Source organism: Rattus norvegicus, chromosome 4 (genome assembly GCF_021556685.1).
Source record: "Rattus norvegicus strain SHRSP/BbbUtx chromosome 4, alternate assembly SHRSP_T2T, whole genome shotgun sequence".
NCBI classification, from domain to species: Eukaryota; Metazoa; Chordata; class Mammalia; order Rodentia; family Muridae; genus Rattus; species Rattus norvegicus.
Window position 1 is genome coordinate 71,892,110 of NC_141537.1, and position 25,928 is coordinate 71,918,037.

Consider the following 25,928-nt stretch of genomic DNA (forward strand, 5'->3'; position numbering starts at 1 on the left):
TTTATACCCAACAGTGTAAATACACCACCGTCTTTGCTCCAGTCTTTCAGGAAAGACAAGTACAAAACAACTCAGGAAGTACTTTGTGCTTAGGATTGTGACTAGCACCCAAGATGTTTTGAGTAGGACAAGGGAAAGACTAATTCCAACTCTGGTCCTAAGTACAAAGACCATTGGGAGTGGGAGGGGACAGGGTTTTACCGGGGAAACTCAGGTGGAGCAGTAACAGGAGGTCAGTCTTGGGAGAAAGGGGTGGAGAAAGACTAGGCCTGAAGGAAGGATTAGGGCAGAAGAGAGGGTGGGGCAAGTGGGCTCCGCCTTCTGCCACCAGTGTTCCAGGTCTGCTAGGGGTTTTCCGCGCGTCCCTGCGAGACAGGTGAGCCCGAGCTCCTGGGACCTCTACAAGGGGGCGGGGCGCAGTCCATGGGTGTCGGGCTGGTGTGGGCGGAGAGGGTCTGCGAGTTCTTGCTGCACTGAGTTCAGGAAACTGGCAGGGTGTTTGACCGATGTAAGCTGTCTTGAGACTGACTGTTGCTGTTTTCTCAGATGAGAAAGGGCGTCTTTTCCCAACAGCCTTCCAGCCTCTGTGGGGGCAGGAAACTTGAAATCTGAGATTAGCGATTTGTGGGGAGGAGGACTGGTCAGGACTACGTGGGCTAGTCATTAGGATTTCTAGTGGTTGCCCTAGGCCTTTCTAAGATTCTTCCTCACTTAGTTTGTGTCCTTGTGGCCTTGTTGTGTCTGGGTTCACATTTTCCTCCTTCTAGAGCATGGGCTGACTCAACTGTGACTTGAAGCAAACGTCACGCTGACAGGTAAGGGATGAGTACTCTCTCCATCGGGGTCATATTGGGGGCCCTCTGGCTGGGAAGAAAAAGAATAGAGGACTTTCTCAAAGCTTCATCTATCATATGGATTCCAGACATTCCAGTGTGCACTGAACACTGAAGCCACAGGCAAGGTGCCCTGGATCCTGCATGGGGTAGCTGGGAGCTAAAAGAGAAGGTTCAGTGGTTCAGGAGAGAGAGAGAGAGAGAGAGAGAGAGAGAGAGAGAGAGAGAGAGAGAGAGAGAGAGAGAGAGAAGAATGCAGGCAGTGCCATGGAATAGTAACAGGGTTGAGAATCAGAACTGAACTAATTTCCCAGCTTTCCATACCAATAACCAAGAGACAATAATGGAGCCGCCAGAAGCCCCGAAGATCATTGGTTTCAGACTGAACACTGGAAACCCAAATAAAGGAGCATGATATTTTTACCTTGGGGTCTGGCACTGCTGCAGTGCCAATCACTAGCTAACACACAACTATGTGTCTTTCTGCAGGTGCCTGGGAGGGGCGATGGTGCCAAGGCAGCTGTTGGGGAAACTGAAGCAGCCGTTTCTCTTCCTGAGCAGTGCCTCCCTCCTCCTGGGGCTGGCTTTACTGGTCATACAGCCTGATGTCGCCCCTGTTGCTTACTTCTTCCTCTGCTTGGCTGGCTTCTGCTTTATCGCTTGCCTCCTGGCCTGTGTTATGGAACGGTGTCTCCAACCAATGCCAAGTTCAAGGCAGACTGACAATCCAGAGGCCTCGGGCAATGCACAGTGAGTTAATGGGAGATGGGCAGGATGATGGGAAGACACCCTAGACCCTTGTTCCCTCTGTGCCCATCCCTTTTTAAGCATAGACTTTGCTTTCCCCTGTCACTGGTATCATTAAAAGCAATGCTCAGCAGACACTAGAGAGGTCTTTTGCAAGAGTGGAATAGAAAAAGAGGATCTTCTTTCAGGCAGCCACTAATGACCGCATTTCTCCTCCCACAGGGTCAATGAAGCTTTTGAGGTGCCAACCTACGAACAGGCTGTAGTAGTGATGGATTCACAATCACAGCACCATCTCCAAGAGCTGGAGCAACCACCGCCTTACAGCAGTATCATAATATCCCCAGGAATTGAGGGGGCACAGCCTAGCCAACCAGAGAGGCCTGACACAGGCAGTCAGAAAAGGCGAGTGGGCTCAGAGGGGACAATGACGCCCAGAGGAAACCCTGGAAGAGCTCTTCGACTTAGGGGTCCACGAGTTGTGTCCACTGCTCCTGATCTGCAAAGCTTGAGGGTGGCCCCAAAACTGGAGCCTAATACTCCACCCCCTGCCTATGAAATCGGTTTTGCTCACCCTGATGATGACAGTGTTTTCTATGAAGATAAATGGATACTTCCCTAAGCGATGCTCTCAGAACCTATCACCTGTGAACTCATTTGCCCAGCATTTCCTAATATCTATTGAATCAGAAGTTGGTTTTGCCCAAACATCACAATTGATGCCTTCAAAGCAGTGGGGAGTTGGGCTCCGGAATGTCCTTCACAGTCGAGATATAAATGGCATACCTGGATTCTTCTGGAAACATTCTGGAGCCTACCTGACGAGCAGTACTTCCAGCGTAAGGTGGAAGAAGAGAGAGATAAGTTACCAAGAGAAGCTGGAGGGGTACCTCGGAGTGACAGTTGTGTTTCTTCTACTGCAGACACCAAGTCTCGCTGAGATTCCTGATGGGGATGAGAGATTCTAAGGGTGAGGGGAGCTGAAAAGTTTGCGCAAGAACGGGATGCTAGTAAAAACATAAAAATAACTCGAATCGAATCCCAATTCCAGTGCCTATTGTTTTCAATACCAACCAGGCAATCCGCATTACTGGGGACAACTGGTAGATAAGAGAAGTCTAAATAGAGACAGAATGAGAGGAAACAGGGTAGGAGAAGCGCGACCTGAAGCGCCCCCAGCCTGGGAGAAGAGCGCCTCCTAGTGCTTTCCATTTTTCTTGCACCCTGGCCCTGGAAGTTCAAGGCGAGCAAGGATAACAAGAGAAGCCCAGCCCCTTTGGTTTCCTGGTAGTTGAGGCCGGAGGGACCGGAGGAACCAGGGGAGGGAGCTGCGGTTTCCGCGGGAATCGCTAGCCAATCAGATCCCCGAGTGGGAGAAACCTTGTTCTTTTCCCGCCTCTTCCCGTTCTTCCTAGAGTCTACTCTCTTCCCATTGGGCTGTGCGAGCCTCAGCGACAAGTGTGCGCTTGCGCATGTCCGGGCGTGGGTGGGGCTTGCTGACTCGGGGCGGGGCCGTGCGCAGGCGCGGCGCTGGCGGGGGCTGGGGGAGGGATGCGGGGGCTGGCGCGGCCCGTTTGTTTGTTTTGTGGGTGGTGCGCGTGCAGCCCGGGAAAAGCTGGAAATGGCGGCGTCGAGCGGGAGGTCTCAGTCTTCCCTGCACAGGAAGGGGCTGATGGCGGCTGACAGGAGGAGCAGGTGAGGAGGGCAGAGTCGGGGAGGCTGCCGAGCGAGCGGCGCGCCTTCTTGGCCTGGTCCCGCGTGTGCAGAAGCTGTAGCAGCCTCCCTTTCTTTGTCCAGCGCAGAGGAATCTATACGAGAATGGATCTTATCAGTCCTGCTACATGTCGCCTGCGGCATCTCACCTTTTCCAGAGATGCTCTGTCCTTTTCCTTCCAATTCTTATCTGAGGACTTAAACTCATGTCTCTTTAAAAAGCAGAGACTGTGCAGACTTCGCGGCTTGGCCTCGAGCGCATTTGATTAGGATTGACTATATCATGTCCTGGACTGCTTTTCCATATAATAAATGTTTGTTAGAGAATTCCACACAGGTTTGGGGGATTTGAATCTTTTGAGAGGATTAGATGGTTCCCGTTTCTCCGTCTCACTCAGTCAGTTTCGATGAAAACATTTGCACAGGACGACACAATTTAATATTTCCTGTCCAATCCTCTAACATTAATTTAGAAACGGGAGCCATTAAAGGACATGAAATCAAGACGTTAGAACCCTCTTGGTATTCTTTTTCTCCATTCTGTTTTCCTTGGGTGTCCGAAAATTCCAGGTGACTGGAAACTTCGAGAAAGTTCGTATTTAAGCTTCTCCTGGTAGTTTGAAATAAAAGGAAGTAGCAGGTGCGGGGAGTAGGTGGTGCTTCAGATAAAACATCGATGACTGCTTCGTTCAAAATTCAAGCCTGGGACATAAGAGGATTTAGAATAGAATCAGTAAATTGTGCCTGGGGATGAAATTGTCTAGAGAAGATGCCCGCCCCCTCCTGTTTTTTGCAAGGGAGTTCTAGTGCAATGTCAGCATTTAAAAGCTACCGGGCTGTAATCCTAGTATCCTGATGCCTGAGGCAAGAGGATCAGAAACTCAAGACCAGTTTGGTCTCCTGGCCTAGTCCTGTCAAAGAGAATGAGGTGGTGGAGGAGAAGTCAGATGCTCACTAGGAAACCGGAGCACGGTGAGCAGAGTGAACCTGGAGAGACTAGTAGAGTGAAAGTCAAGGGAATGGAGCCTTTTAAGCAACGGATGTCCCTAATGAAATAAGTCTGCTATATCATGCATCGTGTACCTAAGGATATACCCAACTAACAGCTGCAAGAAGATTAATTTTGTCTTCGCCAGATTCTATATTTAACATCATTACTGTGTTGTCTTGTATGGTGATTTTTAACTGAGATTTTAAATTCATGTAGAGCAGATTCTAGTGAATTTTGAAATAGCTGGTACAGTCTGAATACTTACTCTGCCTGGATACCTCTTGTTCATGCATTTTTCCCAGGACCCTATTTTGCTATCTAACTTTCCACAGAAAGGACTTAAAGGAGCCTTTGTGAGAGGGGCATTTGACCAGAGCATGGTTTTTCAGCGATGGAAGATGCTTCTTTGTTCCCCTATATTTTACCCACATTGAAATCAGGATTCTTGGTGTATAAAGTGAACTGTTATACTATCTATCACTCTATTGTCATCAGACCCTAAGCATTGTCTCATACTAAATAAACTGGAGATCAGAGTGTGTGTGTGTGTGTGTGTGTGACATACACACACACGCACACACATGCATGCACACACAAACACTGGGCACATATAGGGTATTTATTGGAAATGGGATTCTTTTATTCATGAGCATAAGCAGGTCTCTTCAAATTTGAGAGAAAAACTAGGGAACCTTTCAAATACATTTGTTGCTGGAAACTAAATTACCAAAATAATTTAACCATTGCTTGCACTATTCTTGTGATTACAAGTGACACCATGTTCACCATTGGTATCTGCCTCCTATGGCTTTCACTCAGTTTCTACTTACCCCATGCCTTGTAGGATTTTGATCACTTTTTAGTATTAGTTTATCATAAAAAGGTAAAATGTTTTTGATATAATTTATGTGGGCAGTCTAGAGCAAGTGTGCGGGTGTGTCTGAAAAATATGGGTGTCAGCTTTAGGCTTTTATTACTTCATTCCTATGTTAAGATCATTTTCAACTTAGGTTAGTTTTCTAAGATAAAAAGTATGTCATGTTTTCTGAACACTGAAGCTTGTCTATCAGAGGAGTGTTTCTTTACATTAGTTTGACCAAGATAGCTCTTTGCTCTCCTCATCAGATCATTATCTCAGATAGTCTGATGTAAACATTCTCTAGAGGGTTATACCTTATTTGCTTAATAAGTAATAGGTCAGCCTATTACTGCTTAGTACATTTCTATTTTAAGAGATTTAACAAAATATGCCTTATCTTGCTTATTGTTTTTTTTACTCACTTCTTTTCTCCTCTTGTGTGTTCGGGCTCATACTTGAAAGTCCCTGTGTCTGCCTTTTTCTCTGTAGGATTTTGGCAGTGTGTGGAATGCATCCTGACCATCAGGAAACTCTGAAAAAGAATCGAGTGGTGCTGGCCAAACAGCTGCTGCTGAGCGAACTGTTAGAACATCTCCTAGAAAAGGACATTATCACTTTGGAAATGAGGGAGCTAATCCAGGTATCTGGGGAGAAAGGCTCCAAGAAGAGAAACTGGTCTTAGGCAAGAAAGACTTTGAAAAGGGTATGCTAAGGAAGAGGAATGCCCTTCTCAGCCTTGAGTTTGTTTGATAGAAAATCTCACCCGTGTATTCGCACTCTATAAACAGGAATTCCCAAGATGAATGAGAACACTACTTAGGAAGCTCATGTGGAAAAATAGCATTGTGGCTAAATAAATAAATGTAATTCAGTATTTTATTCCTGTGCCTTAGGCCAAAGGGGGCAGTTTCAGCCAGAATGTGGAACTCCTCAACCTGCTGCCAAAGAGAGGACCCCAGGCTTTTGATGCCTTCTGTGAAGCCCTGCGGGAGACCAGGCAGGGTCACTTGGAAGACTTACTGCTCACAACCCTCTCTGATATCCAGCACATACTCCCACCGGTATGAAGCCCTAGGACTGTAGCCTGGGATGGGTTAGTTTGTCCAGAAAATATAGAGAGCAAAGGGTGTGGGAGAGAGAAACTTGATTTTCATTAAGACAGAACCATCTCTCTGAGGTCTTTCATGGTAAGTCTTGATTTCTTACAGTTGAGCTGTGACTATGACTCAAGTCTCCCCTTCTCGGTGTGTGAGTCCTGCCCTCCTCACAAGCAGTCCCGCCTATCCACAGGTGAGAACTAACCGGACAAAAGGAACCTCCCACATTGACTTACCTGCTTTTTGACTGGTTTCTGACTTTCCCCTAAAAGCAAGACGAATATCATGATAGGAACAGTTCTTTATGAATTTTGACAGGCTAGCAGGATAGGTTAGAGGGATATAAATCAGACTCGTTCCCCTCTGTCATAGGGAGAATTCAAAATAATCAGGTTTTTTTTTTTTTTTTTTTTTTTGGTACCATTCAGATGAGAAATACAATTTACTGTATATGTTTTGAGTTGGCTTCTCTGTAAAGCCAAACAAGAAAAGGCTACATTCAGGACTCCCTGTCTGTACTTCAGTGATTAGAACCTGGCTTGTCTCAGAAGTGCTCTCCACCATTCAGCAAGTTGAGTATCTACTATTTGAAGCCATGCATAGGGGGCCCAGTGATGAACAGAAGCCAGCAGGGTCTGTGCCAGCACGGAGCTTACATGTGGGGGAAGTAAACCAGAAAGCCTCAGTTAGAATGACTAATTAATGAAGTTACAAGAGCCCTGCTGAAATGGGTACTAACTTGGCATTCTCCCTACCGCAGATACTATGGAACACTCCTTAGATAATGGTGATGGTCCTCCCTGTCTTCAGGTGAAGCCATGCACTCCTGAGTTTTACCAGGCACACTACCAGCTGGTGAGTTTGCATAATTTCAACAAGAGAGGTGGGGAGTGGGAGGCTTTCCTGGTCTTCTGAACCTGGGCTGCATGTTTTGCTGTCTTTGCTTGCCCTTGTGAGAATGCCATTGATGATTGATGCCTTCTGTGGCTTTTCCTTTTTATCATAACTGGTATGATTTAAAAAAAAAAAAGTAAAGGGGATTAGATTGGGGAAGTTGTCTGCTTTTGGGATGTGAGTTCTTGTTTGGGGTGTGTTTTGAAATTTTTGATCTTGTAGGGTAACGACATTGCCTGTCATCAAGAAGCTCCTGGTCTAATTGGCCTCCTCCTTCTAGGCCTATAGGTTGCAGTCTCAGCCTCGTGGCTTGGCACTGGTGATGAGTAATGTGCACTTCACTGGAGAGAAAGACCTGGAATTTCGCTCCGGAGGGGATGTGGACCACACTACTCTAGTCACCCTCTTCAAGCTTTTGGGCTACAATGTCCATGTGCTGTATGACCAGACTGCACAGGTACATACGGCTGGGAAGGCCATGTAAATTGGGTGGGCTGCACTTTGGGTTGGTACTTCATTCCTCCTGTGCCTGCTGGATGTTTCCCACTGTCGTGCTGCTTCCTGCAATCTAGTAAAAGGAACTAGGACCAGCCAGTTGTCTGAACACTGCTGTCTCAGGGTTACTGTGCTTTCATGGAGTTATAACAGTCCACAGAGGCTTGGGTTCCCACATGTATGTGCTAAGAAATTTGACTCCCAGTCACTCAGGAAGTGATGAGACACCAAGATCCATCCAAACTCCAAAAGGGTATTTATAAATCAGACTACGCAGGCATTTACTTTATAGTTGATACTGTTACTTAAGAGACCGATTGTTGTTTAAATCGTTCCTTTTGGTAGATTCAGTAAATCGCACGTGGAAGAATATATGTGAGTACTATTTAGAAATAGTCTAAGTCGGTGTTGGATTGTTTTAGGGTATTCTGGACAAGTCTCATACATAAGCTTTAGTTATGAGTTATTCCTCACTGACTTCTTTTTGAGTATCACTGGTAGATCAGGAGTTAAAGTTCAAGGTCAGTCTCCTTTGCATAGTAATTTGAAGGGCAGCTCAGACTACATGAGACCTTTTCTTTTATAAGCAAATAAGTAAATAAATTTCCTTTGTCCCCTTGTGGTTAAGGATCCTGGTTTGTGTTGAAAGTTTATTGTGGTCATCTTAGCTGTCCCACTTCTGTGAAAATAATTACGTATTTGCTACATCTTGGGTGTGGCCACTCTCATAAGTATGTGCCTCAGTGCTGTCCTTGACATGCTGCTTTTGCCAGCTTGCCCATAATTGCCCATTTAAAATAGGTCCATTCTTGCTTCAAAGCCATGACTGGAGGTTGAAGTTGTGTCTTGGTGGTTAGAACATTTGCATAGTGTATGCAAAGCCCTGAATTTAATCTCCTACAAGGAGAGGGTGGGGGAAGCATAGCAAGACCAACCTTTTCCATTACTAGGGGACTGAAGTAGGTGGCTTGTCCTCAGTAACTGTTGAAGGGCTTGGTGGGCTACCTTACAAGGTTTGTGGTGTGTTTGTTTTCTAAGGGTTTGGTCTATCTTTTTCTTATATTTTTCTAAGAGACTATTATGTTATGGTTTTCTAAATTGTGTGTTGCTGACAATGAATCTTAGATGTCTCATAAAGGATTCAATTCTGTTTCACAATGTAGTTAAATACTGCTGGTTTTCATTTTACTTTATTTTGTTTTTGAGACATTCAGGAAACTTGATGAGTCTATGAAGTGAACTTTATACAGGCCACTTCCACTTAGTCTTTATTTAAGGCAGATTCGAGGGCTACTGAATTCTCAATTCCCAAGTTGTTCTGTCATATGAGTTGCAGTGGGGTGCTAAATTTTGAGCACCTTGTAATTTGAAGACTGTTGAAACACATACACACACATTTAATGTGGTTCCGAATTCAAGGATAGATGTGGAGGGAGCTTTTAACATTACTTTATCTAATAGGGCTGGAGCTTCTATTCTTACAGGAGCTATAAATAACTTGAGTCAGAAGAGTAAATACAGTGGTTGGAACTCAGAGAAGCAGTCTAAGTTGGGGGAAGTGTATAGAGGAGAAGAGCATGTCATAAGCCAGATGTTTGCTGTCAACATTGTACTTTACTACATTGGGAAGGTGCAGAATTCTCTTTTCCTGTTGGGCTTTCCAAAGACTACTTTTTAAAAACTATAATACATGGCAAACAGAGAAACACAACTAAGAAATCTAAGCTCCTCCTTTGTATCATTATCATTCATTTTGACTTGCAATAATTCCCTTGAAATGAAAAAATAATACAATGAATTGTAGAAAATTCTTTTCTGCTGTTGTTACTGAAGAGAACACTAGTGTTCTTACCACTTAGTTATGTATTCAATGTCTGCATTAGAGGTAACTTGACTCTGGAATCAGTTTAACACATTAGGAAGGAGAGATGTTTTCTAAGGTGGTAAGTTTTATTCTCACCACATGCTGTTGTTTTTGAATTTGCATTTGGGTTACAGAAAACAGGAAGACTGTAAGGACATTCTATGGGTCATCCCTGGAAAATGCAACTATCTATACAGCTTTGCAGATGATATACCACTCATATGGCCTCCAGCCCCCAGCTAAAGAATACCCAAGAACTGCAAACCCTGCTATCTATATAAGTACTGTGCTTTTATTTAAAAAAAAAAAATCTACAAATCCTATTTTAAGGATTTAAAGCTGTGTCATTTGTGGAAAAAAGTCCACCCAAATAAGTGATCTGCATTTGTTGAATGATTTCTCTTATATTCAGTTATAATGTATACATGTTCTCTTAGCTTTATTACCCCTTTTACTGATAAAAGAAGCAGCAAGTTTAACATGGCCAGGTGTCCAGGGGTGTGTGTGTGTGTGTGTGTGTGTGTGTGTGTGTGTGTGTGTGTGTAATTTTTATTCCATTCTTCAAGCAAAAGTAACTTTTAACTGGCCCTAGAACACTCACAGTTACTCATTCTCGCCAAATAAAGTCATAGTATTTATTAACCCATAACTATGTTATGGGTTGCTTCTGCTTACCCAGAAAATATGTCTGCTTTCTCACCAAAACCAGTTTCATCGTTTCCAGTTATATTCCGGAATATACAAGAAGTATCCAAAAGGCCAGGTATAATAATAAGTGTGTGTGATCCCTATACTAGCTTAGGAGACTGAGGCAGGAGGACTGAGGAGAGTTCAAGGCCAGCATGGGCTTCATAGTAAGTTTTGAATTAGCCTGAGCTATGTAGTATGTCCCTGTTTGTGAATAAACGCAAAAACAAAAAAAAAACAAATATCTTCAAGCAGATAGATTAGCAACTCTCAAATTTTAAAATATCAGATTTAGGGGGGTTTATTAACATCATTTGCTGAAGTTTTTCACATTTTGCATAACTTCTGAGTGCTGCCACAATCACTGCCTTGGGAGACCACACCTTTAAAAGCTCTAAACATTGAGAGTGGGAAGGATGATAAATTTGAATCTTGTGTGCTGTGACTGTTCTGCCTAGAGCAAATTCATCTTCATTTTATCCCTTAAAATTTGAAATAAGATGAACTAACATGATGCTAGATTTTTTTTTTCTCTCTGTCCACTGCAAGTAAGAAGGCTTGGTCTAGACCTCTTCAGTTGCAAAGGGAGAAGTAGATTTTAAAAGTAGAATGGATACTATGTAGTTTTCTTTCAAAGAACCAAATTCTTAAGTTGGTGGTATCTGTATAGTAAATCAATGAAGATAAAATTCTTAAGTTGGACCCCAGGTTGAGCGATAATAAGCTTCTTTGAACAAATATTGAAATTAACACTCTGACATGTTTGTTACAGTAATGGATGATCTTTGAAGTATGTGAGTAAATTCTTTCTTTGCAATATTCCATTTAACCTTCATAAACTAAGAGAAAATTGACTTGTAATGATTTTCTTATAACATGAAAATTGGAAGTTAGAGGGATTATGTCTCTTGTTGTAATATATGAATTGGGTTTCCCAATTAAATGGATATGATCTCAGCTATATGTGGTCTTCCCTGTATGGGAGTACATCACAGCTGCTTCTCCTGTGCAATGGGTCTTATGCAAACATCATTGTGGCACACTTAGAATCCAGACAGATACTCGATAAGTCCTGCTGTTCTCCATGGTCTTGAGACTTGATCCAGCATCACAGAAGTTTATGCTCTTGCAGCTAAGAAAGTGCTGTCTCCTTATATATAAGTGGGCCGAAGGTCTGGGAATGACACACTCAGAGTAACTTCATGTTTGCTTGTTTTTTTAACGTGTATATATATTTGTGTTGACTTGTGTTTAGGTGTGTGGGGGAGGGAGGGCCTTAATATTGATGTCAGAAGTCTTTGCTCTACCTTACTTGCTGAAGCAGAGTCTCCCAGTTGAACCCATAGCTTCCAGTGATTACTGTAGTTAGCCAGCTTGCTCTAGGAATTCCTCTGTCTCTGCCATTCAGTTGTAAGAATTATAGCCAAGGCCCTATGTTCACCCAGTATTACTCAGGTTCCGGGATCAAAGCTCTGAGTTCAGACTTTAATGGCATACACTTTACCTATGTGTGCATACCCACACACATCATGTGTCTTCTTTAGTAACTCACTTTAATTCCGGAGTTCTTCGTCTATTTCAGTGAACCCATGACTCCATATTTCAGAGATTAATGTCTGAAATGCATTTTTCTTGTGAGTGTATAGTTTTCTTTAGCCTTTCAGAGAGTTTATGAGTTATCAGTGATCACAGGAAAATGGAGGAAAACACTTACCTTCCAGTAGGTCAGTTTCTTTGAAACAAGCCAGAGATTAATTCAGGCATTGGAGGCTGATGCTGACTGTGGTGGACAGTACTAGCAGGTGTCTCTGTCTTCTAGGAAATGCAAGAGAAACTTCAGAATTTTGCACAGTTACCTGCACACCGGGTCACAGACTCCTGCATAGTAGCACTCCTCTCACATGGTGTGGAAGGTGGCATCTACGGGGTGGATGGCAAACTGCTTCAGGTGTGTATAGCTTTGTGAATGCTGACCATTGAAAATAGTCCATTCTATGTCCTCTCTGTCCGTCTGTATTAGCTCCTTTTCCTTGCTGTAATCAAATACCTGACAAGAAGCTTCTGAGGAGAAGATTTGCTTCGGCTTATGGCTTGAAGGCACACAGTCCATTGTGGCAATGGGAGCTTAGGGTGCTTTGTTAAACCATTTCAGCTGAAGTTTTAATACTGCGGGACATAGAATATCTTCATTGTTTGTCAGAGCTAATTATTTTTTTATTTTATAATCATCAGTGCTAAAAACACTGCTTAACATGAATACATAGCATAAAATGGCAGATGTGTGTTTTGGACTGTTTCAGAAATTGTTGGAAAAGCTATCCCAATCCCAACCCAAAATTCAATAATGTTTTTATGAAAATCAATCTAGCAATTCAAAAACAATTTTTAAAGTCAAACAAATTTCTAACTGTACATTCCAAAAATTACCAGTTTTACATGTTTGTGATGAAGAATGCTGAAAGAAAATTATTAAGTCAGTTTTCTATAATTAAACCATTGTGCTTCTCTAAAGGCAAAACTCTGTCCAACAAAGACACCGTAGGAATCTAAGTTAAGTATTCAAGGCAGCTTTACTGGGACATGCACTGCACATGCTACACGTTCATAACTAAGGCTGGGATGATAAATCCTTTGACAGCCCACACATTTAGAAAGTTATGACTAAAGGTTAGGAAACTCGGTTCTAGGGGCTAGAGAGATGGCTTCACAGTTAGGAGCACTTTCTGCTCTATAGAGGATGCAGGTTCCATTCCTAGCACCCACGTCTGGCTACTGAAGAACATGTCGTCGTAGTTCCCAAAGACCTAATACCCTCTAGCTTCTGTGGAACTCTCCATGCACCTGGTGCATATAAACTAGTGCAGGCGCACATGCACATAAATACAAATAATAAATCTCTACAAGAAAAAAGGAGTCTATACTTGTGAGTCTAAGTCCTATCATAAGGCACCCAAACACCACTTTTAAACCATAACCTGCCCCTGGTCCTCTTAAGACTAAGTGTGCATCTCATAGTGAAAAATACATTTCTAAGAATCTCCTAAGTTTTAGCTCTTTCAACACTGTTCAAAAGTATAAGTTTAAAGTATTGTGAAACTGGAGATAAAACTTAAAATACAACCAGTTACGTTCAATATACAATGGCAGGGTAAACTTTTCTGTTCCAAAAAGAAAGGAATGGGGTCATAATAATGAAGTGGACAAAAACATCACTGAAGCCCTCATGAGTGAATAACAAGCCTACAGCCCTATGCTCAGCATCCAGCTCCACGTTGCATCATTTGCTCCAACTAACATGATAAACCTGCTCTCCTAGCTCTGGCATGTGGCTTAGATGGCCTCTTTGGAGGCCTGCTTCACTTGGTGCCAACAGCTTTCTATAGCAAAGGTCCCATGTTTCTGCTTTCTCCATTACGTGATCCTCCATTTACATCTTAGTAGTTACTTTCTGTCCTACCTACTCAGGAGTTCTATACAGGTATCCAGCCTTGCCGAGGCTATACATTGCCGGCCTCCGTGGCTTTGTGGAACCTTGCTCTAAGTGTCTGATTCCACCTTCCCTGCTGCCAGCTTGAGATGTAGCCTGGCTGCAGCAGTCTTTGACTTCTAGCTGACCCTTGGAAAATACTCCCCTGGTAGCCTATGTCCAGCAGGATACACCTAAAGATTATTTTTCAGGTACTCTGTTTTATAGATGTTTGTATTTTCAACCCTGGAACTCTCTTGATTGAATTCTTTTCCCTCAGTTTTTCCCCCTTTGCTATTGTCCAATGTAGAGTTCAATTTTTGCCTTAAAGGCTCCAATAGAACTCTCTCCCATGATGTCTAGTACTGGTTCCAGTCATCCTTGAGGACACGTGTTTCCTAGAACCTTTGACACCTGAGAATCTGAAGGGTTCTGGTAAAAAATAAAGAATTTCTACCCTGTCCTTCATTTTAACCAAGCTCAAGAGCCTTTCTTAAAGTCGTTTTCATATCTTTATGCTATACACTTCACTCACTATGAATGTGAGTAAGTGTAATGAGCAGCAGCCTGAATGTTGTTGGAAAATGTCACCTGCAAATAAATTAGTCCATTATTTAAATTCACCTACAAGTTTTCAGAATACAGACAGCTGCATCCAATTCCTCACCAAAGTGGGACACAAGCTGACAAACAAGATTAAAGTCCTTGGTCTGTTCTGTGATCTATTGAGTCTGGCCTGTATCTTCATTTCTCTTAATACTTGGGTCTTTTGAATTCCCACGAAAGTGGCCCGTGAAGCCCTGCTTACAGGACTTTGTGACTACAGCTTCTAATTCTCCCACATTCCTCCAACAAACTAGTTCCAAAGGCCTATGAACCATGTGGGAAGGTTTATCACTATATCGACCCCACTCAGTTTTCACTATTAGTTTTTTTAGACTGAGACCAAATACTTAGCAAGAAGCAACTTAAGGGAGAAACAGTTCATTTTGGCTCCCTGTTTGAGGATATAAGCCCTAGTGGCAAGGAAGCCAACTCCGTGGACACAGGAGCATGAGGCTACTTACTTTATATAGGTGGTTCATGTAGCATCAAAGAAGAGATGCTGGCTTGTCTGGCTTTCTTTGCACCAACCCTTTCTTTCAGTCTGGGTTCCAGGTCTTTCCTCCTCAGTTAATTCTTTCTGGAAATTCAGTACCCTCAAAAGTAAACTAAGGTGTATCTCCTAAGAAGCTGTAAACTTAGTCAAGTTGACAGGATCAGCTGTCACCCCACCTTCAGATGACGGTTGAATTTGTGTGTTAGACTCCAAGAGGTCTCAATGGCTGCCTAACTTCCCCTCTCCTTTGTTTGTTTCTGGTAGCTCCAAGAGGTTTTTCGACTTTTTGACAATGCTAACTGTCCAAGTCTACAGAACAAACCAAAAATGTTCTTCATCCAAGCATGTCGTGGAGGTGAGTGCCCTGGCAAACCAGCATCTGGGTGGTGGCTCCTGGGCAGCCTCCACCAGCTCTCACTTTCCTGTTTGCTCCTCTCAGGTGCTATTGGATCCCTTGGGCACCTCCTTCTGTTCACTGCTGCCACCGCCTCTCTTGCTCTGTAAGTGTCTCCCAATGCATGGGGTGTGCTAAGACTCGAGCAGCCCACAGCTCTCAGTCTGATCAGCTCAGCACACCTCCATGGCTGTCAGGACTCTCTTCTCAGTGTGTGCCTTTTCCTAAGAACTTGGACTCCTCTGCTTATTAACTGCATTGTACTTTTTATTGTTTCTCATTCCAGTTAAGGATTTCTGCTTGGCTCTTCCAAATCTTCCTTCCTTCTCTTTCTTACCTTCCACTTTCTCCCTGTGCCGTGTTCATGCTCCCATGTGCTTGCCTGCTCTATACCATTCTCAGAGCATGCAGGAGAACAGTACAGAACTCACATCTGCCTTGGACTCTTCTGAGCTGCCTCTATCCTCTTCTTTCTTGCATGCAGTGTCTTCTACCCCTTTAAGAGCCAGGCCTGTATAGCATGGCTCAGAAGACACATAGGCCTCCTTCTCATCTTGAGGAAAACAGTAGTAATTAAGAATCTAAATTTGGAATCAGATTGTGACTCTACTGCTTAATAATTATGTGAAGTTAGAGAACTTTCACATCCCTCTACGTCCATTTCCTTCTCATAAACCATGTATAGTCAAGTTCTTTAACCTGTTCTGATGATTATCAAAATTTGTACCTAAGAGCTTTCAGGGTAAATGTGGAAAGAAAGCCAGCCATGGCTGCTACAACGTGATCAGCATCCTCATTGGGTTAAAGTTTGCATTATGCAAACATGCAGGTGCTTTATGTTTCCCTGTGTATCACTGCAGAGTATATTTTAAAGTCTTGCAGTGACTATAAATCCCATCACAGAAGCAGAATAAGATATCTAAGTAGTATATGGATTACTCAAGAAATTAAAGCAAGTATGTATGGAGCAGCTTGAGTTTGGATCTCATGCAAGGATGAAACTTGTGTGATAGCAGCTGTACAAGTAAGAGTATGCAGTAATGAGGTGTCTTATCTGAGGTGCATTTGAAGGGGCTTTTGTAGCTATAAAAGGCTTAACTTAGACCATTGATACATGCTTTATACAGGTGTGGATAGAGTCTTTCCCAGAAAAGGGATGGTGTACATGACAAACAGAAGGTTATAAAATTGATCTTCTAGGTGTACAGTGTGCCATCATTTATCATTCTCCACCAAATATATCTACAATGCTCAAATCTAAAAGGCTTAACATCTCTATAAGTGATGTAGTGAGATGTGACTGATCACAGGCTATTAATCCAGATAATTACAAACCTTTAGTCATAGCTGAGATTTTGAGCTACAACAGATAATACTTTGTGAGTTTAACTATGAAATTAATATGGTGCATTTTTCCAGGAAAGTTCCCATGGAAAGGGAGCTGTGCTAAGAAAAGAGCATGTGAGGGCAAGCATTTTTCACTCAGGTGTTTTTCTAGGCCTAGGGGCACTGCTTTACACACACGGTAGCACTTAAACATTTTGAATGAATAGAGGAAATTTATGTCTAAAAATGAGCAATAATATAGAAAGCAACTGTGAAGAAAGGGTAGATAATGTTTATTGATTAATATGCCTGAAATTTGAAGGCAAGAGGTAAGGTCTCCATCTCTTAAAGGACATCCTTAGCTTGGCCTAGATGGCAGTAACAACAAAATGGACCATTAGTGGCCATTTTTTCTCTCCCTCAGAAGTATATGTAGTGCTGGGGCTGGAGAAATGGCTCAGCGGTTATGAGCACTAGCTTGTTCTGTCAGAGGTCCTAAGTTCAATTCCCAGCAACCACATGGTGGCTCACAACCATCTGTAATGAGATCTAATGCCCTCTTCTGTGTGTCTGAAGACAGTGACAGTGTACTCATTCATACATAAAATAAATAAATTTTTTAAAAAAGAAATTTTCTTCTGGAGTAATTTTTGTTGTACCCCTCCAGTGTCTAAAATCAGGTTTATTAAAGTGTAATATAAAACCGATGCTTCCCTGAAAATTTGAACTTGTCACTCTTCCCAAAATACAAGAATTGACTCCCAGGTCAGAAGGACAAGTTGGATAAGAGCATAGGCTTTAGCTCAGTGTGCTATGTACCGAGCTCTTAGTAGGAGATGGTGCCTGGTAGGTACATGGACGACACTTAATTTAAATTTAAGAAAAAAAGTTTTTAAGTCAGTGAATCTTGGTCCTTTTACCCAAAGTTCCTTAAGTTTCAGTTTGTGTTGCATGCAGGAAGTCCTGAGAAAGGGTTATCTTGGTTTGGTGTGCTGACCTGTGCATCTTCACTGTTTCCTTCTACAGACAGACGCCTTCCTAATTCTAAAACAGTAGCATGTCCATTTTGTAGGAGAAAATGCTCATTTGTGCTAATTTTTAAGTTCTTCCATTTTTGAACTTCTCTAAGTCTTGAATGCTTATCAAGTTTGTCTTACAAACTTAACAAGTAGGAAAAGTTTTAGAAGTATGAAAAACTGAAAACCTCTGATCACATTTTCTCTCATTTTTTTAAATTGATAACATAGTTTAAGGTTGTAAATTTAATGTAGAATACAAATAGTAAGCAGACTTGTTTTTTTTCTTCTAAGACTGAGTATCACTATTTTATTGTCTAATGCAGGGGGAAAGTTTAATTTCTGTACACTATTACTAACTGAACAAGTTTAATGTTAGTATTCCTAACTGCATTTGCAAGGAGTATTTAATTTGGCACATTCAGACTTATGCAGAATAGGAATGTAGCTGCATGTGTCTGGCCTTTGGAAGTTACTCCTTGAGCAATCATGCGTGTTTAGAAAGCAGTAACTTTTTTAATTTTGTTTTAATTCTTTAGCTATAGGTTGGAGACAGCAGCTAAAAATAGCTCTTCGATCACAATTATAGGGAACTTGGATGTATCTATACAAATCTATAAAAGATGTGAGAAAGTAACATCTTCCTCTCTTCTGTTGGTCTGTTGCAGATGAGACAGATAGAGGGGTTGACCAGCAAGATGGAAAGAACCATGCACAATCCCCTGGATGTGAGGAGAGTGATGCTGGCAAGGAGGAATTAATGAAGATGAGACTTCCTACTCGCTCAGACATGATATGTGGCTATGCTTGCCTTAAAGGTATTTTGAGACACCATAAGAATACAAGAGGTTATATTGTCCTAGATGTGGGGTTTATTTTTTGTTTTGTCTTCGTACTAAAGTCTACTTCACACTAGGGAGGGTAGAAGATGGAATAGAAGTCTGACTTTGTGAGACTTGCCCATGACCTTCACACCCCTGGTTGTAGGCAATGCTGCCATGCGGAATACCAAACGGGGTTCCTGGTACATTGAGGCCCTCACTCAGGTGTTCTCTGAGAGAGCTTGTGACATGCACGTGGCCGACATGCTTGTTAAGGTAAGTCCATTCCAACGGGCTCCACAAGCCTTTGCATCTCCATAGTGTTGGTCTTCCTTGACTTGCACACTTTTTTCATCTACCCTTCTGGCTGGTCTGGACATGGAAGCACAAAGTGATCTCAGACCTTGGCCCATTGATTCTGCCTTCCCAGGTGAATGCCCTTATCAAGGAGCGTGAAGGCTATGCCCCTGGTACAGAATTCCACCGATGCAAGGAGATGTCTGAGTACTGTAGTACTCTGTGCCAGCAGCTCTACCTGTTCCCAGGCTACCCACCCACGTGATGCCACCTGCTAGTCATGCTGTTGGAGGCCACTGGACCACGGGGCACAATGGAGACTTCTCTTCAAGATGTTTTTGTTCTGTCTACTCCCTCAGGGATATGAGATTCTCCCAAGCTTGTTTCCTGTCAGCCATCTCCGTCTTTGGGGGTGAAACTTGAGGACAGCTCCTCTGGTGTGGTGTTCTCTTCCTGTAGAGCCAGCTATGAATGGATCTGTTGCCAGAAGCATTTTGGCTATAGCCAATGAGACTAGAAAATGACATTGTGAACACAGTATTATTGTGGGGAGAGGGCATACGGATTTCTCAATGTTTGTGATATTTTTGTTCCCAGGGCTCTTAGGGATACTTTGATTATTGCTTTTTTATATCAGTTAAGGACTTTCAGATATCATCTCCTACTTTTTTTTTCATATCTGCAACCTCATTTTTTCCATAGTGAAGATTTGGAAAATGTCCCAATTTAATGCAGTTGTTGTCATCTGTCATGAAGCGGCAGGTGAGACCCTGCTACTTGAGCAGAAGTTTCAGACCTTTGAGTTCAGGCCTTAGGTGAAGGACAGTCCCTCAGCCTTTCCATTGGTTTCTTTGTGTTCATTGTACCCAGCTTTTGAGCAGAGCCTGGGGTCTGCTTGCTGTGACACTGGAAGTTATGAATTGTCACTGAAATGAACCTTATTGGGCATATCAACATAAAAATGCAGTGACAGGTGAGTGTGCTGTGTCTCATACTGTCACTTGTCACCAGGATATCTCTCCTTCCTTACTGTGGTTTCTGCTGTGCAGTTAAACTACTTGATGGCTGACCTCCAAGAACCCTCTTGCTTTGCATTGGTTCCCCTCCTTGACCCATTCACTGCTTCTGCCACGTCTGTGAAATCTTCCTTTGTAGAATGTTTCTGGCCACTTAAGCAGTACTGCTTCAGCATAAGGTTTCTTCGGTTTTCTGCGGCAGTGTCTCCATTCTCACTGTTTCTCTGTTTTAGTGAGGATAGTACTATAGGTGATATAACCTAGAAGCACTTATCTCTGCTCTTATGAAACTTTCTTATTCTTAAAAACCTTTTGCATTTCCATTTTTTTCCTCTTTTCCAGTTTATTCTCCACATGACAGAGTAGTTTTGTTTTTTTTTAATATCTGGTGATGTCACTCCCTTGTTAAGAACATTAGCTTCCTGTTACACCTCATCTAAAATTCAAATTCTTACCCAGTTTATGAGATCCGGCTTTTACGTTCCCTTTGGATCTCATTAGATGGTGATTTCTCTCTGTGTTCAGCCCCTCAGTTCCTCAGCTCAGTGTTGCAAGTGTTCTGAGCTCTTCTTTAAGATAGTCTCTGATTCTTGAGTCTGGCGGAGGCCTCTTGACCGTGATGTTGATGAAGTAAGTCTTCTGTACCTCCTTAGGATGGCATCATGTTGGTCCTTGTGCTTACTGCAGGTTGTAATGGCACGTTTCACTTGCTCCCTCCAAAGCTGAAGGCTCCAAGAGAGCAGGACTGTACTCCTTACTTATTGGCTATTCAGTACGGCACTTACTAGGTCTTCAATGAATGTTTCCTGAGTAAAGGAAGGAGACAAGCAGCTAACTTTAGTTAGAGCCTATCTTTTGCGATTTCTAAATTGCTATTATAGTACTCAGTTTAATTAGTATTTGTACTCTTGTGGGGGTTTTTTTCCAGGTGTTTTATTTTTATCCACTGTTTTGTTGTTTTTTTACATTGTTTGAAGATGTATCACGTGTGAGACAACTTCTTTCACATCTCCATGGTGCCCCGCAAATTTGAGGCCTATGGTAGTTGAGGTGCTCAATTAATGTTTGTCGTATGAACCAGGTGGTTTGAAGACTTGCTGCCAAATTCTGCCTTTGGGTCAGTATAGGATGCATGAGTGGTAGACTCTTCACACTTCCCACTGCCAAGATTTTGTATTGCCATCAGGTGCCAAATAAATGTCGATACTTACTACTGATTTGTGCCTGGTGTCTGTATTTGTGCATGCTCAATCTTCTGAAATGTTTATTTCATTGGCCCCTTACACTGCATCATTTCTTCCCCGTCACAAGGCATGCTGAGATCCTCCTATTTTGTTACCACTGTTTTTCATTATGACCAGGTGTAGGCCTGTCTTCATTGGCATAACCTGGGATTTCTCATGTTCAAATGAGATGCAGGAACAAGTGGTTGTTCTGGCATGTTAAGTTACAGGACAGGAGCTGAAATAGCAGGTAGGACAAGAAAGAGGATGTGGAAGTGAGGAGAGTACTGGGATTCCATTTTTCATTCAACCCAATTAAAGATTTTTTCAAAGTAGACAAAAATGTAGCAAATTCTAGATGGTCATGAGGAGATGTAAGCAATGAATACTTAAGCTAGGGAACACTTGGAGTGCATGCATGGAAAAGCAGATATATTCAAGTTGTGGCCTAGGGAGGGTTGATGAGACCCAGGAAATGCTATTGAAGCATTGAAAAGTAAAGAGCTGTGGAAAGCTGCTGAGGGATGACAAGTGTCTGTCAACCAGTAGAGTCACGAAGCATGTCTCTTTAGCTAGAGGGAGTGCTGGTGAGGAGAACGTTGGGAGCAAAGGAGCTAGAGGCTAGGGAGATTGGCCAAAGTACTACAGAAAAACAGTATGTAGCTTAAGTGAGGGTGGATACAAAATTCTAGAAGGTAAGTGGACATAGGTACCCTTTTTCAAGATAGTGAGGACACAGGAGGTGTGGTAATTTGGAGAATTACAGAGTAGAGCCTGCCCTAAGTCCATGTCCTTCCCACCCGCCCTTGAATAAGGGTGTCAGGTTGAATTTCACAGCTCTCTTCCCTTCCCCTACTTACCTCTGCCAGGGGATTCTCTTCTAAAATTATCCCCTTCCCTGAGGTGGGGGCCGTCCTCTGCTGCCCTTCCCCATCCTGTTTTCTCAAACAGGAAAGGAAACAGGAAGAAATGAAACCACTGTTCACAAGAGCAAAGCTATAACAAGGGGAAAGGGAGGAGGCTAAAGAGGAGGAAGACACCCAGCTATAGCTGATAAAGTGTTGCTAACAGAGCTTCCATTCGGTCTTCCCTGCAGTCTCATAGGGAGTCACTTGGCCTCTTTTTGCCCAGAAGAGACAATGAGGCTCAGATACTTTGAGCTATCAAAAAAGCAAGAAATGCAGTATTGAGGGCATGTCTTGTACGATCACATAGATCGGATTTTATGATAGATCTGCTCTTTAATGAGACACTGGCTAAAAGAGCTAAGTCTCCATTTGCCCATACCTAAAGGTAAGGAAAGGGTTTGTGTCTTAAAAAGTCATTGTAATGGTTAAAAGGGAAGATGCCAGGAAAATAATGTATTTAAAAAGACAGAAATAAGGGGTTGGGGATTTAGCTCAGTGGTAGAGCGCTTGCCTAGGAAGCACAAGGCCCTGGGTTCGGTCCCCAGCTCCGAAAAAAAGAACCAAAAAAAAAAAAAAAAAAGACAGAAATAGGTTAAAGAAACTTCTAGTATCCTTCCAGTGGATACTACACTGGAAGGCCTTAAAGAGTGATGGTCAGGATATGACCCTTTTGGGCATTGCCTTATCTGCCCTTGAGTCACTGTGTCATTTGTCTGTAATGAACTGCCTGTTTCATGCGCGCGTGCGCGTGCACACACACACACACACACACACACAGTGACATTTGGGTGAGAATATGACTCAATGATAGGATGCTTGACTAGAATGCACGAGACCCTGGCTTTAGTCCCCAGTATTGCCCTATACACTGGGGAGGCCAAACTAGCAGAGGCTAGGATTGGAAAAGAAGCATAAACTGAAAGGGAAACCTGTTTCTTTTTCGGGTAAGGACACTAAAAGATAATCTCATCTCATACACAACTACCTATACCCCCATCTTCCTGTTTAATATGGCCTTTAATCTTAGTATCATGAGACAGACGTCGTCAGACGTTCGAACAATACACATACATGCTTGCATGTGAATTTGCATCCAAGTTTAGGAGCTTTCCAGCCCATCTTGGGGCTCTCCAGAACCTAAGCACTGAGCGCAATGAGGTGTCATAGTAAGAGGTGGGCACAGTTTAAATTTAGTTCTCTCGTAAAATGATAGCCCATGGGGTTTAAACTACTTACAGTCTTGAACACAAGGTGTTTAACTCTTAAGTCCTGCAGTCTAGAACTAGTTTTCTGTATATGTTCGTGCTCTTGCTTTGAGAATCTGGGTGTTAATCATTGCAGTTGGTGTTCATCTTGGCCTGATATCCGTGAGCACTTAGCAGTCCCTGCTAGTCTCTGCTTGCAAACCGTAGGCCATGACTACACCGTTCTGCTTCAGGGCTTATGTGCTCAGGAATACTTTGGAAGCAGCAGTCATATCTGACAGTTTTTTCAGAAAGTTTCCTAAGAAAGTAGTTACCTTCAGAGAGCCAAGGTCCACAAATGGGAAAAAAATCTTACTCTGAAGATCTCCAAGAGTCTTTGTTCTTTATTAGGGATCCCTTGATCTCCGTTTTCTGTTATCTTCATCTGGCCCTTACTCCCTCTCCTGTCCCACATGTGTAATCTTTGTGGGTGTATGTAAGCCCTGCAACCACAGGACTGATTCTGGAAAGGGCTTTTATTATTTTCAGCTTTACTGGTATATAATTGGCAATTGGAAATGATATAAAGTGAAAGCATACAATCTGATATATTAACATGTATGCATTGTAAAGTGACCGATCCCAGGGTCCAGATTCTGAACCATCACCTCCCATTACCCCTCTGTGTATGTGTGGCATCGTCTGTAACCTACCCTTAACTGATTTCAGGCACTCAGTGTGGTATTGTTACCTGTAGCCATCATGTAAATCGGCTCTCCAGAACTCAGAGCTGAATAACTGATGTGTGTCCGTGACCAGCATCTTCCCAGGACTCCCAAACCCCACTCCATCTCAGCCCACGGCCTTCAACTCTGGATATGTTCCACTACTGTGGATTCTGCATATAAAGCATACACAGTACTTGAATATGTCGAACATAGCTTAACATTGCCTAAAGGAAAGTCTTGTTTTGTCGCTGAGTCATGTGTGTAAACTTTATACCTTCACCGATTGACAGCCAGGGAGACGGTTCTGTGTCTTGACTGGTAGAGATATGCTGCAGTAACAAAAGAACACAGCTATCTGACAGTGGTTTGTTTTCCTCCATACAAACCTAAGTAAGACTGCTGGGTCAGACCGTAAGGACCATGACAGTTTCCCGCACTGTGAGTACCTAAAGGTCCCCATTGCTCTGCCTCTTCGCCAGTGCTTGCCATGCTTCTTGTTCTCACTCATCCTCGCAGGTGGGGGTGATGTCTCACTGTGCTTTTCCTGTATCTTTCCCTCTGATAAGTGATATTCCACACCTAGAAAGGTACTTTTGTGTATAAACACCATCACAGTATCTGAGTGTCTGACAGCATTGCCTTAAAAAAAGTGTTGCTTTTTGGGTTTTTTTTTTTTTTTTTTTTTTTTGGTTTTGGGGTTTTTTTGTTGTTGTTTTGGTTTGGTTTTGTTTGTTGGGTTTTTTTTGCTGCTGCTGAGTCATGTGTGTAAACCTCCTTCATACCTTCACCTGTTGACAGCTAGACAACTCAGAATAGAAAGGCGCTTGGAGTCTAACGACCTGAGTTCAAGCCCCAGAACCCACGTGGTGGAAGGAGAGAATCAATTCCCAAAAGTTGTTCTCTGACCCTCATACATGTGCCAAAGCACGTGTGCAGTCACAAAATGTACACACACACACACACACACTCTCTCTCTCTCTCTCTCTCTCACACACACACACACACACACTCTCTCTCTCTCTCACACACACACACACACACATACTCTCTCACACACTCTCTCTCTCTCTCTCTTTCTCTCTCTCTCTCACACACACACACACACACACACACACACGACTCCTGTTTGCTTTGTTTTTCATTTTAAAGGGGCCAGAAAAATGGCTTGATGGTTAGAAAAAACTTACTGCTTTGTTTAGGACCCCCAGCACCCATGTCAGGCCATACACAATTGTTAAAACTAGCTGCAGGGCATCTTGACACCCTCCTCTGGACTCCATGGGCACCCGTACTCATGTGTACTGCACCACACGTAAAGGCAGGTAACTAAAAATAATGACAATAAAAATTAAATTCCTTTTTGTAATTTTTTTTAATCTTTAAAAGAAAAGGTACTTTTAATGGCGTCTTACCTTCCCACTTGGAACAATCCCATTTAACATAGGTCAGAATCATTGCAGACCAGATATTTGGTGTGCATACCTTTCAGTCCTTGAGATGGTTACTTGTCCATCTTCTCCTGTTTCTTGGGTTCCTACTATCACCTGCCCTGTGACTAGCTAACCTACCCTGGTAGAACTGTCATTGGCACCACAGTCCAGTTGAGAGCTCAGTCCCTCCCTACTGATCTGAGCTGCTGCTGGGGCTCTCACATATGTCTAGGAAATGAGAGACAATCCACACCCAGTGGTGATATGGGTGGGGTCGAGGGGAAGGCCCCAGCGTGTTTTTAGCTGCTCTTGGCAGACTCAAGGGCCGAGAGCTGGAGGAGAAAGCTGGGAATCTGATGCATGTGGAGAGCTGGCTGCAGAAAAGTCCAGATGAAGCCTTAAGAGATACTGAGCTGAAACCAGCCCAACCAACAAGGAGAGATAGCAGAGAGGCGTCAGCTGCTCTCCCAGGTGAGTTGCCTGTCTAATGTTACCAAAACACTGAGTGGCTTCGTTCAACATTCTCTCTCCCCTCACTTACCACGAGGTCTGCGGGGACGCTCAGCTATACACACAGCCTAGAAATTTCAGTAGGAACTTTTTCACTCTGGTCCTGCTGATACTTAGAAAGGAACTAGTGAGCCTTGTAGGAAAGGAACAACGCTGCCGGCTGGCAGAGGGAATTCCCTGTTGGACTGTCCCATAGGTTCTCCTACCCCCACCCCCACACTCCACTCACACCTGCTTCGACCCCAGAAGGATCAGATGTGGCAGTGGGGGGGGGATGGGTCATGTGATGGAGAGACAGCTATAAATAGCTAGAGGTGGGCATGTTGCCCC

At 43.0% G+C, this 25,928-nt stretch overlaps 2 protein-coding genes and 1 non-coding gene across 13 annotated transcripts; all 3 read left to right on the plus strand.

The window, feature by feature from the left end:
* Window positions 1–316: 316 nt before the first annotated feature.
* Tmem139 (transmembrane protein 139) lies at window positions 317–2,625 on the plus strand. Of its 3 annotated transcripts, NM_001431872.1 has the most exons (4): window positions 317–376; window positions 768–815; window positions 1,323–1,583; window positions 1,803–2,625. In NM_001431872.1, the coding sequence occupies exons 3-4, from the start codon at window positions 1,339–1,341 to the stop codon at window positions 2,200–2,202; spliced, it is 645 nt and encodes a 214-aa protein (NP_001418801.1). In that variant the 5' UTR covers window positions 317–376; window positions 768–815; window positions 1,323–1,338; the 3' UTR covers window positions 2,203–2,625. The 3 variants fall into 3 exon arrangements, with proteins under 3 accessions (NP_001418801.1, NP_001418802.1, XP_087515317.1); NM_001431873.1 differs by lacking the exon at window positions 768–815; XM_087659191.1 differs by lacking the exon at window positions 317–376 and having other exon boundaries at window positions 730–815; window positions 1,803–2,619.
* Window positions 2,626–3,109: 484 nt separating this feature from the next.
* On the plus strand, window positions 3,110–20,832 carry Casp2 (caspase 2). Of its 9 annotated transcripts, XR_015685808.1 has the most exons (14): window positions 3,110–3,275; window positions 5,633–5,783; window positions 6,037–6,204; window positions 6,352–6,433; window positions 7,001–7,095; window positions 7,415–7,591; window positions 9,628–9,774; window positions 10,203–10,256; window positions 12,000–12,128; window positions 15,010–15,100; window positions 15,185–15,245; window positions 18,150–18,299; window positions 18,469–18,578; window positions 18,733–20,832. XR_015685808.1 is itself a non-coding variant. In XM_087659166.1 (13 exons), exons 1-13 carry the CDS (start codon window positions 3,202–3,204, stop codon window positions 18,862–18,864), a joined length of 1,431 nt encoding a protein of 476 aa, XP_087515292.1. In that variant the 5' UTR covers window positions 3,110–3,201; the 3' UTR covers window positions 18,865–20,832.
* On the plus strand, window positions 13,991–14,079 carry LOC120102741 (small nucleolar RNA SNORD88). Its single transcript, XR_015687343.1, has one exon. It is a non-coding gene; the product is annotated as a small nucleolar RNA SNORD88 (small nucleolar RNA).
* Window positions 20,833–25,928: the final 5,096 nt, after the last annotated feature.